Source organism: Myiozetetes cayanensis, unplaced genomic scaffold (genome assembly GCF_022539395.1).
Source record: "Myiozetetes cayanensis isolate MyiCay16 unplaced genomic scaffold, myiCay2020 scf1, whole genome shotgun sequence".
Lineage (NCBI taxonomy): Eukaryota > Metazoa > Chordata > Aves > Passeriformes > Tyrannidae > Myiozetetes > Myiozetetes cayanensis.
The window spans coordinates 136,847,577-136,859,024 of record NW_026086604.1 but is presented as its reverse complement, the minus strand read 5'-3'; the positions used below and the strand labels follow the sequence as shown (position 1 = coordinate 136,859,024).

The following is an 11,448-nucleotide window of genomic DNA, read 5'->3' as shown; positions in this document are numbered from 1 at the left end:
GGCAGATTGTATCTGATTTATGATCTTAGTTGGGATTCTTGTGGCATTGGAGGTGTATAGGAGTTTGTGTTGATGTGGTGTACTGCTGATTGTCTGTTTAGGTGTAGGTGTTCGAAAGGAGCACAGGGTCTGCTTCTTGGTGCCACTCTGTTCTTTAGTGGATTCTTTTTCTGTTTTTTAAAGGATTCTTTGAGTTGGGTTGTCTGCACAGATCACAAGGCTGTTTTTATGTCTCCTGTGTGAGTCTGACTTCTTCAAAGGTGCCAGTTGGTTGCAGCTGCTGAGTTATGTCTTCTTACTTTCTGTAGCAAATACTGTAGAGAACATCAGGTATCTAACAGCTGTACTAAAGTTTTTGTAATAGTTACTTTGCAGATTAACAACCCTGTCCCTGTTACTTTTTCTTCATTGTTTTTGAAGCTGGGAGTTTGTTGTAGGTATAGATTTTTTATGTTTTTTTCCTCTTTACCTTTTAGGTTTTTGAATTGGCTGTTGGTCTTTCTACCAGAAAACGCTTATTAATACCTTTTTTTTTAACCATTTTGCTGCTACTGTGAGTTGTACTCAAACCATATTGTTTACCTTTAAGATGAAACTCATCTTAGGATTCTGTAGTGACCAGCAGAGGTGGTCTTGTTGCTGTGTTTGTTGTGTACCATCACATGAGTTTTGTCTGTTTCCATACTAAAGAAGTTTAGAGAAGTCTTGTGCTTTTCCTGTCTTGAGTGAGCTAGACATGCTGCTGACATGGAGCAATTGCTATGGAAAACTTTCCTTCTCAGGTCTGTTATACATGGCCAGCAGGGGCATGAAGTTGAGATTGTATCTCAGCTCTTCTGTTAAGCAGAGGACATGTTATAGGAGCTGTGCTGTGACACACCATTCTCTGGCTACAGGAAGCATTGTTTTTCATCCTGAAGATCAAGAGAGAGGTTTCTCAAAGAGGCAGTTGTTTCATAAATATTTTGAAGTGCCTTTGACCCTGAAGGAAATGCGAGTTATTCTGGTCCTGGCTTTCAGAATGCTCAGCATCAAAGATGTGTGGAAGATGAAGTTGTTGCATTGAGATTTTGTGTATAAACTGGGAAGGGATATCTTAAAAAGAGAAATCCCTTACAAGTTACTTGAACACTTGCTGTGTGCTGAAGGCTAAACTTTGGCACCAGGATCAAGTGGCCAAGAAAAGTAGCATCACTTTGGAAGAGGGTGATTCCTTTTTATCTTACTGAAGAATTATGAAAAACTACCCTATGCCTCCTTGCAAAAAGACCTGATTCAGAGATCTTCACACATATTATACCACTAATATCACTATACCACACATATTCGCCACTAAAAAGCAAGCAAGAGCATTAAATCATGGTTATTGTGGAGAATTAACTTGTTCAGTTGGGGAGCTACTAACTGAACAAAATGCAGCAAAGTTACTTCAGAAAAGGAGCCTGTGTTGCTGACAATCTCAAGTTTCTGAATCAAAATCTTCAGAGATGGAGCTTGTAACTCTGGAGTGTACAATAGGCATGAATTTACATCTGAAATGTTTGTGTCCCTTGTTAGATTGATCTGATTCTGCTGGGCAAGTGGTAGTCTTTGAACTGCATCACATTATGGACAGACTGTGCTTTCTGCTGGAGACTTGTTAAGTATGTTGCATTCAGACTTTGGAATGCTTGCATCTAGTAACAAAAGTTAGAGACACTTAAGACTACATAGCATATATCCTTCTGTTCCAGCCTTGTCTTTAGGAAGCAGAGCAGAGATAATCATCACTAGTGAAAGACTGGGGCTCTGGTTCTCAGGCTCTACAGTAAGAGCAGGCAACAGTCTTGCATTCTGTTGTTCTCTGCCTTCATCACCCAGAAGCTGGATCACTTTGAAAACAGTCTGAAAGCTGGCAAGGCTGAGGAGGCTGGCAGCTAACTGCTCACTGAATTTGTACCTGACCCTTTGAGAGAAAGCCTTCCTGAACATTGGTAGAGCTTTGATGTTTGTGATTGTAGATCTTACTGTATATGAAAAGCTACAGGAATACCGAACACAGTTGAATAATCCAACATAATTTACTTTGCATTTTCTGGTAAACCAGATATTAGATTATGTGATGCAAGTTGTGCTATGCTATTCAGTAACTTCACTGCCCCAGTACACTTGCATGCTCTTTTTTTGCATCTCTTAATCTGCTTTTTAAAAGCAGTTTAGCACATTTGGGGATCTAGCAGGGTAGTGAAGTGTACTTCCATTTCCCAAATAAGGTAATGCTGGTTAAAGGATCTGTACTAGTTCAACCTGCAGAAGAGAAGGCTTTGGGGTGACCTAGCTGGGACCTTGCAGTACGTGAAAGGAGCTTACAAGAAAGATGGGGAGAGACTTTTTACAAGAGCATGTAGTGACAATAGGGAATGGATTCAAACTGAAAGAGAGCAGGTTTAGATTTGATATTAGGAGGAAATTCTTTACTGTCTGGATGGTGAAGCACTGGAGCAGGTTGCCCAGAGAAGTTGTGGATGCCCTATCCCTGGAATTGTTCAAGGCCAGGTTAGATGGGGTCTTTGAACAGCCTGGTGTAGTGAAAGGTGTTCCTGCCCATGGCAGGGAGGTTGGAACTAGATGAACCTTAAGGTTCCTTCTGATCCAAACCATTCTGTGATTCTATACTGTTATTTCATGTTCTCATTAAGGATACCTGATGCCTGATTTTAGGCAACCCTTTCCCAGAAAGAAGCAGGAGGAAACTCCTCAATCCTTGTGGCAATTCCTTGCAGCAGAGTAGGAGGACTTGTCTTGCCTTTTCATGGCTTTCATGCCACCACTGGCTGTATTTAGATCTTTTTATTTAACCCTTGTATCTGTAATAGTCTCAACACTGCTATCTGTGTTACTGTTTTTCCTTATTGAAATACTTCTTTCACATTACTTGGTCATGGAAATTGCTGGAATTTGTAATGGCTATTTTCAATCATCATAGGAATTTAACAGTCTTGGCCCGTCTGTGGCTGAACTGTTGGGGCCTGGTTGAAGAAGCAATGGCCTTGAGAGTAACAGATGTTTAGAGCCCACCCTAAGCTTAGTTGAAGGAGAAATATTAAAACGAAAAACTTTAATCTGGAAAATGTGGCTGAGGATGGGATAAGAACCACACTAAAACACTTGAGCACTTCTAGAGACTTTGTATTGGGTTTTCTCCTTCAGCTTCAACTCAGTTGGAGTAAAACTTTGCTCCAAAGTAGTGGATCTCTGGGCTTGCAGAAACTGTTACAGTTTGCATCCCGTGCGAGGATTGCCACATTTGTAGCTGTGTGTGCCGCAACTGACCTGAGACCGTGCAGTGGAAACTCATATTAAGAATGATGGGCAGACAAATATAAATGCATGGCAGACTTTCCTAGCTTTCATTCAATGGCTAGTAAAAACCTTATTAATTATTTTCTGTCTTGTCTTCTGCTACCAGGTAGGGAGTGCATATTGGAGACCTTGTATCCAGTTCTAGAGTTCTGGTGTCAGGAATTTCACACTTCTGTTGGGCTGAAATAAAAGGCTGTTGTAGTAATAATCGAGGACGTAATGATTCATATTCTCATAGTGTTTAATAATGCCATGTTTAAGTAAAACCAATCTTGAACTTCTTTTCAGAAAGTGAAACATCTTTGGGCCTGGTGCATCAAATACTAAATCACACTGATGGCTCTAAGTCTCTCCAATCTTCTGAATTCACTGGTGAGAACTTGCTGTACAGTAGAAAATCTTTAAGCAGGCAGTGTAAGCCAGATAACAGCATCTCTCATAAGATAGAGATTTAAAAATGTGATGTTCCGGATTACGTAGCATTGTGATTGATGTTTGCTTTGCATGCACTTTGGCGTTAGTAACAACTAATTGTTCTCTTACACAGCAGGGATGTGATGCTCTCATGTGCTTCCCTTAAGAAAACATTGTAACATACCATATTTCCACACACTTCAGCAATTCTGTAGTTTATGGAATTTCTCAGTTGAAAGCGGTAGTTAGGAGATTTTTCTTCTGTTACCTGATCAAAACTACCTTTTTAATGGTCATCCACTGAAAGGATCAGGGAATCTAGTACTCTAAGTGGATTTTAGAGAGGTTCTTTGAACCCAATATAGTCTTAATGCTTCAGTTTTACCACTGAAATAACATTTCTGCTCATGAGAACAGATACTTGATGTTATGAAACAACTTTTAAGTGTTTTTAAGTTACTGTAATTTAAATATCTAATTCTTTAGATGTTTAACAGGACTGGAATGTTTGCTGAAAGGTTTAATTAAGCTGTTTGAATATCTATTACATTTTTTAAAACTTTTTATTAAAGAAAAAAAAAAAAGAAAAAAAGAAATGCTTACCTGGATAGGTCATCGTGTTTACTCCACAAAGTTTGCTCAGTTTGCCTGGCAAATCTAGTGAGCATCTTCCATTCAGGAAATGAAAGGGAATGCTAGTAGGAGGGACTGGGAGTTTACACATGCATTTTCTGCTTTCCAGGGTATTCTCCCTGCTCTTTTAGGAAGCTGATTATTGTGGTCAATTTTTTGTAAGTCTGTATTTTCTACTGAAGGGAAATGGAGTAAAAACTGATGAGTCACCTCACAGTGCAACTTGCAGCAGGAATCCTGAGGGGAGGCTGTGGCTGTTTATCCTACAAAGACCAGTCTCATACAAATGCAGCAGCCAGCCCTGCCGTCCTCCCTGAGTTTGGCCACTCTTGGGAACGACAGGAGTTTTCAGAGAAACCAAATGTAAACTGCAGCGCTGTAAGGCTGGTACATGAATACTGTGTAAAACCAGTTAGTGCTGTTAGCATAGTTTATATTGCAATATAAAACTGCTGCCAAGTGTGGATCTTTGAGAAGTCCATTGACAGTATCACTGTTACTCTGTGCTCAGAAAACTGTTGAGCACCAGCATCCCAGAGAACTTAAGTGATACATAAACAGAATCATCCAATTGAAAGTTGATATTCAGTGGCTTAATTTGAGGAAAAAAATAGACATATAATCATCCCAGGGATTACAAATAGTCATATAAATGATTGAAAGAAAACTCATTCATAGTGCAGTATGCAGTAATTCAGTTTTTAATAAAATAAGATTTGTAGCTGTCACTAAGGAGATACTAGGCAGTCATTTATCCTGTCAGTCAGTATCAGTAATGTACAGTTTTTCTTTCCTTGTACCTGAAGTTGAAAACTCCTGAAGTTTTTTTCTTTCACTTCCCATTCCTTTTTGTGGTCTGTAAACCAGGAAACATTTCATTGGTGCCAAAGTACAGCACTAATAAAGTTGCAAAATGGGTGTGTGTTTGTTGTCCCAAACTGTTAAGAGAATAACAGCATAACATGATGTACTGACTTAAAATCTGAGGGTAGCCTCAACTGAAATGTGACAATTTGATACAATATGGTGCAAGAAATCAAGAAGCATTTGTGTAGCCAAGTCTCTTGGTAGAGTTTGAGCTGCCCATCTGCTGATAACCCTCTTGAGATGTGAATAAGTCCAGGTAGAATTGGGCCTTAAAGGTTCCTCATGTTTAAGGTTAGAAAAGAAGTTGGGCTAAATTAAGAGTGGTGACTTGCATAAATTACTGAAAGTGCCTTGGAAAGTATGTAGAGGTTTTGTGTAGAGGTACAGCTGTTTGCTGTGAAAGACAGCAAAACAAGTTGAGATACTCTGAAATTATAATGTTCTTTTTTATTGTGTGTTGGTAGTGGTGGTTGAGATTTCCACCTTCACCCCTCACTGTGTAGTGATTCTATGTAGTGAATGAAACTGGATGTTTTTTCACTGTTGGATTCAGTAAACTGCAAACTATTAAATAGTCATTACTGTGTGATGGAACCAGGCCCATTGAGATCCCAGCATGCTGTTTGGGAAGAGTCTGTAAGCACTGCACTCTGGGGCTGCTGGAACAAGGCTCTGTTTTAAAATCTCACGTGTTGTCTTTGACTAGTGAATGTTCTGTTTTGTCCATGTTTTAAACTTCAAGCTGTTGCTCAGTTTTCTGTTGCTTTATGGATGTTTTTTAAAGCCTTGAAGGTCTCCAGTAATGTCAGGAATATGTAACATTGTTGTGTTGTGTAGCAATACTCTTCAGAGTTACCAAAAATGTGGTTCCTCTTTTCAGTGTTCAGGAAAGGTCTGGGCTTGCTGCTTGCCTGCTCATTTTTTCCCAGGCAGATAAAGACCAGCGTATGACACAAAAGAGAATGACAGTCGTTTTTACTTCTTCTGCATGTACCATTTCCTCAGTTCCAGTCACAATTATGTGCCACGGGAAATGAGTATGGAAGATTAAATAGATGAAAGTACTTTCGTGTAAAGAACATAACCTTTTTTTTTTTTTTTTTGCATGGGAATGATAGTTTTCAGAAGTAACTTATGTCTCACAATTAATGTGCTTATTTCTTCAACTGAAGTGTAATGTAGACTCTATGCTGAGAGCAGAAAGGGAAGAAACCCAGTGGGGGTGTTTGCAAAGTACATGGTGGCTTCTCAGAAAAGATGAATAGAGTATGATGTCCTAGCTTGCAGTCTTGGGAAGAAATTTTGATTTGGGTAGGTCTCAGTAGTACTGCTTTCAATAAAACCTTCAGTGTAGTGTTTCTTTAACATGGAGAGGGAAGAGCTGGCTTTTATAATTACAGTCTATAACCTCTTGTACATGAACATATCTGTGTATCCTGTGGAATGAAAAAGGAATGCCAATCAGATTATTTTGGGAGGCTGTAGCTTACTGCAGTCCTTTATGAGCAGTGTTTTGTTTCTAACCTGGATGCAATTGATTCAGAATTCACAGTAGATCTCTGATAGTGTTGACAAGAGTATTTTGAAATGTCTGATAGACTTTTACCTTCAACAAGGGAAGCAGCAAAAATGTTGCTGAATATTTAACCTAAATTGAAAAAAAGCCCGAAATATTCTTGAGTGTATTTTCCAGGCAGTATTTTTAAGTGGAAGAGGAGTAGTTGGAATATAGATGAGGGTGGTAGTCATAGTGGGGTTCTTCTGTCACTTGTATCCTTTAACAGCTGTGTAACTGTTTGGTGGTGGTGGGAAATGTACAGCTGCAAGGGTCACAGAGTGCCTGAAGAGACATTCACTGAGGTACAGTTGGAAAAATACAGTTTTTCTTCTTCCAGAAAGAAGGGGGAGCACTTACAGCCGGTCTTTAGTGTAGTATTTCCTGAACAAGCACAGCCTGTCTCTGTTGTTGTTCCAAGAGAAAACAGTATTTTGGAGGTGATTAAACCAACACAGGTGACTGCTTACCTCAACTCTGTTTTATGGTTAGAATCTTAAATGTACTTAGGACTTGAAAACTGAAATGAACTATTAATAAATTTTACTTAAATAGGCAAAAATGAGCTGATTATGATGGTTAAAATTCTAATCATAATTCAGTCAAAGATGGTGGTATAACATACTCTTTTTGCCAATTTTACTCTTTATCACACTGTGTGTTGTCTTTATTTACATCACGTACCCATCTATTCCCAAGCATTATATTTACTAAACATTATATTATGTGTCATACTACAGAATAAAATACTTTGTTCTTAGAATCATAGAATATGCTGAGTTGGAAGGGATCCACTGGGATTATCAATTCCAACTCCTGGCCCTGCATAGGAGACCCCAAGAATCACACACTAAATAAATAAATGGAACCTTCAGTATCATTAGCACTGTGTTGGCTAAACCATATTGATTCTAATTTTCAGGGTTTAAAAAAACAATAAGTCACTACTAATGGATCAATATAAACGACATATCTCTCAGAACCAGAACAATATATCCATTTTTCTCCCTCTGCTACTGCTGGTCAACTTTCTGCATGCTAATCTTTGTGTGCTAAAGCTTTCTTACTCTAACTTGTGTTTGGTGACAGCTTTAAAAAAAAATCTAAAGAACTTATAAATTTTAACTCTTTATATAAATTAAACAGTCAACTCCTTGAGTCTATGAATTCTAGTCTGTGAGGGTTTGGTTTTTTAGTAAGGATTTTTATGAGCAATGTTACTACTACTAAGCTGTTCCCGTAGGAATAGTTTAAAACATTGCTGTGAGATTTAACTGTAACAGTGTTGGGAAGTAATTTGTCATTTATGGCTATATAAGTAAGTTCTACATCCTTACTTGACTGAAGGATGTTACTTAAAAAAAAAAGTAACATGACTGTAACAGCTGAATAAAAGTCTATAACTTAAGTGTTAAGATAGCAAAGTGCTGGTAATAATTTTAGTGATACACCTAATGTGCACTAGGAGTATTTTGAACAAATTTTCCACCAGAAAAGGACAAATGCAGTGGGAAAATGCATGCTCAGTAGTGTTTGCTCTGATGTTTCCAAATATTAGTTCTGGGTTTGGTTAGCCATTGTATACTGATTTGTTATTCAAGTTTATATGTAAGGTATAATTGGTCTTTAGAACCTTGTTGTATCCAGAAGCAGGACATTATTATAGTTTTGATAGAAATGTATTTTTTTCAGGTAAGCAAGCCTGAAGGAGTAGATTAACAAAAAACTCTTAAAATTTGCAATTTGTGAATAGGATTTAAGCGTGGTGGTGATTTGTTGCCAAACTGTAGTGAATTTTCCCTAAAGTGTGACTTCCACTGCATTCTTGAAGTATGAATGCTATTTACAGCACTTACTTGGGAGCATTTATTCAATCTGAGTATAAAATGGAAACGAAAATCTGAAAGGCATATCCTTTGCAAGGACATTCACACTCCAGCCTTGATTCAGTTTATAAATTGAAAACTAAGACTTAATTTGGAAATGTAAATTAAAAAATTTGGAAATGTAAATCTGAAAAAAATCCTAACACTGAAGTTAGTCAACGAACTGGTGACTCTGCTGCACCACTGGGCATCCCCTTGTCAATCTGTACAAGTAACCCTTTATCAGTTTTATACTTGTGGGTTAGCTGGACAAAATTCTGCTTGACTTGTGATGCACTGACTACTGAGCCACCTTTCCAAGATTTCAGAGAGAAAGGTGTAGTTCTGTGAAATTTTTTATTGATGGAATTTTTTGTACACGTGTGGTTACAAACAACAGAAGTACAGCACTGCGATAGCCGGCCCAGTTGTGAGTGTGCCCAGCTTAATGTTTTCAGCTGAAACAGAAATCTTAATTGTAGCCCCTTGCTGCCTGCAGAGTGCTGTCAGTGAGGGCTGTGTTGCAGTTGCCTCAGTTTGGCATATAAAACCTACTCCAAAATAACACAGATACTGGAGTTTCACAAAGTGAAAAAAGTGATGCCATTTCTATCTCTTCTTTCTTTTTAATCTGTTACTAGTTTTCGGTGGGTTTGATGGTGTTTTGGTTCCTCTCTCCCCCTCCCTTTTTGATATCTTGAGTTGAATTCAGTTAAAACCTATACACCAAAAAAACCTGCCTTTAAAAGAAGGTTTAGCTTGAACAAAAAATTTCTAGGAGAATGTCAGCTTTTTGACATGCAGGTGCATAAGTCTCTTAGGAAATTGCTGTGGTAGTTTTTCTGGGGTTTTTTTAGGTTTATAAAAGAGATGTGTTTATATACACAACACCTACATATTTTGATATAGTATTTTCTCATTTTATATTTTGTTCAGCATTTACAGCCGAACAATACCAGCAACATCAACAGCAACTGGCACTAATGCAGAAACAGCAGCTTGCACAAATTCATCAACAGCAAGCAAATAGTAATTCCTCTGCCAACACATCACAGGTGAGGGATTTGTCTGTGCTATGATTTATCCCTCATTGTTTCCCACCAGGGTTCATCTCTAATTGTCAACTGTTGCCATAGAACCTTGAAACTAACCAACAGGAAAGTGGCTTTCGCCTGAATCTACATCATAGCCATTCTGTAAAGTGTTTAGAAGGGACACTGCAGGTGAGTGTGGCAGGCGTTGCCTCTGCTCCCTCTTAACAAAAAAAAGATGGGTCAGTCAATTAATGAAATTTTCAAAGCCTTAGCAATATGAATTGCAGAAATCTCCAGCCATGTCATTATCCTCTTGTCAGTGGAGGATTTTAAGAGCAGAACTTGAGTTAATTAAAGCTGACTCCTGAATATGTCCTTCATACAGCTGTGAAAGTGTCTAACATTCATAAACATGTAGTGATTGCAGTGGTGCCAGACACATGAAAAGGTTCAGAAGTTGTTTGCAGTCTGAACCTCCAAGTCTCTGAGTTGGGTTTGGAATTCCATGAGAACAGGTTGATCTGTGAAACAGTATTGTTACATAGAACTTTGGAAATAAGTGTCTTTGTATTTTGAGTAGTTGTTGGGAATATCTTCTGTGTTGTTTTAATGGAGCTAAAAGTGCATGGTTAAAAAAAAACACTGTTCAGATTTTAACTAGTTGTACCAAATGCTGACAACTTGCTCTGAGAGTGACTGGTCCACAGTTCTGATTTACATGTATCAATTTTTGTTGTATTAGTTTCTGTGTGTGGCTTTAAAATGGGGAGAGTACTGACTACTTGGAAGCCTCAGTCACATATATATGCCATCATTGTTCTTTCTAGGGTTTTGTTTCCAAGACACTGGATTCTGTTAGTGCTCAATTTGCTGCTTCAGCTTTGGTTACATCAGAACAGCTGATGGGATTCAAAATGAAGGATGATGTGGTGCTTGGAATTGGGGTGAATGGCATTCTTCAAGCCTCAGGTATGCAGCCATTTGACAGAATTTGATTGCATCTTGATTTTTACAGTGAAGACATGTCTGTGTGGAGCTGGGTATCTTCTGAAAAATGAGCTTACTGATTTTTTTTTTCTGTTGCAGGAGTGTACAAGGGCTTACACCTCAGTAGTACTACACCTACAGCACTTGTCCATACAAGCTCATCATCAACAGCAGGTTCAACCTTGTTACAGCCTTCAAATATAACACAGACTTCAAGTTCCCACAGTGCACTGAGTCACCAAGTAACTGCTGCCAATTCTGCAACAACTCAGGTTCTGATTGGGAACAACATTCGATTAACTGTACCCTCATCAGTTGCCACTGTAAACTCTATTACCACGCTCAATGCACGGCATATACCTAGGACTTTAAGTGCTGTTCCATCATCTGCCTTAAAGCTGGCTGCAGCCACAAATTGTCAGGTGCCCAAGGTTCCAGCTTCATCCTCTGTGGATGCAGTACCAAGGTAGGGGGATTCTATCTACTTATGTTTTCTTAGTCTTTGTTTTGCTTGATAAATACATTATGGCAAATAACAGTTGTATTAGATCAGGCTGGCTTAAATTAATGTTGTGTACAGTGGTGTTCAAAGAGGGATCATTGGGGAGAAATCCAAGAAAAGACAGACTTTAGCACTGACGAATTTTCCAGGCTGTTGTGCTAGTCACCAGCTGAAAAAGAAATGTTACCTCAAAGAGGAATTTATGATCTGTTAGTACTGTGGCACATAATATTGTCTGCTGTTGAGTTC

At 38.5% G+C, this 11,448-nt stretch overlaps 1 protein-coding gene across 6 annotated transcripts in view; it reads left to right on the top strand.

Moving 5' to 3' along the window:
* The window catches only part of EPC1 (enhancer of polycomb homolog 1), a 64,459-nt gene that overhangs the window by 51,053 nt on the left and 1,958 nt on the right, over positions 1–11,448 (top strand). For 2 of the 6 annotated variants that reach the window (XM_050306375.1, XM_050306350.1), the window contains 5 exons: positions 3,631–3,714; positions 9,613–9,731; positions 9,813–9,899; positions 10,538–10,679; positions 10,797–11,163. In XM_050306375.1, coding sequence (XP_050162332.1) covers positions 3,631–3,714; positions 9,613–9,731; positions 9,813–9,899; positions 10,538–10,679; positions 10,797–11,163 — 799 coding nt within the window. Of the gene's footprint in view, positions 1–3,630; positions 3,715–9,612; positions 9,732–9,780; positions 9,900–10,537; positions 10,680–10,796; positions 11,164–11,448 lie in introns of those variants that run through there. The other 4 variants (XM_050306359.1, XM_050306362.1, XM_050306363.1 and 1 more) reach the window with 4 other exon arrangements.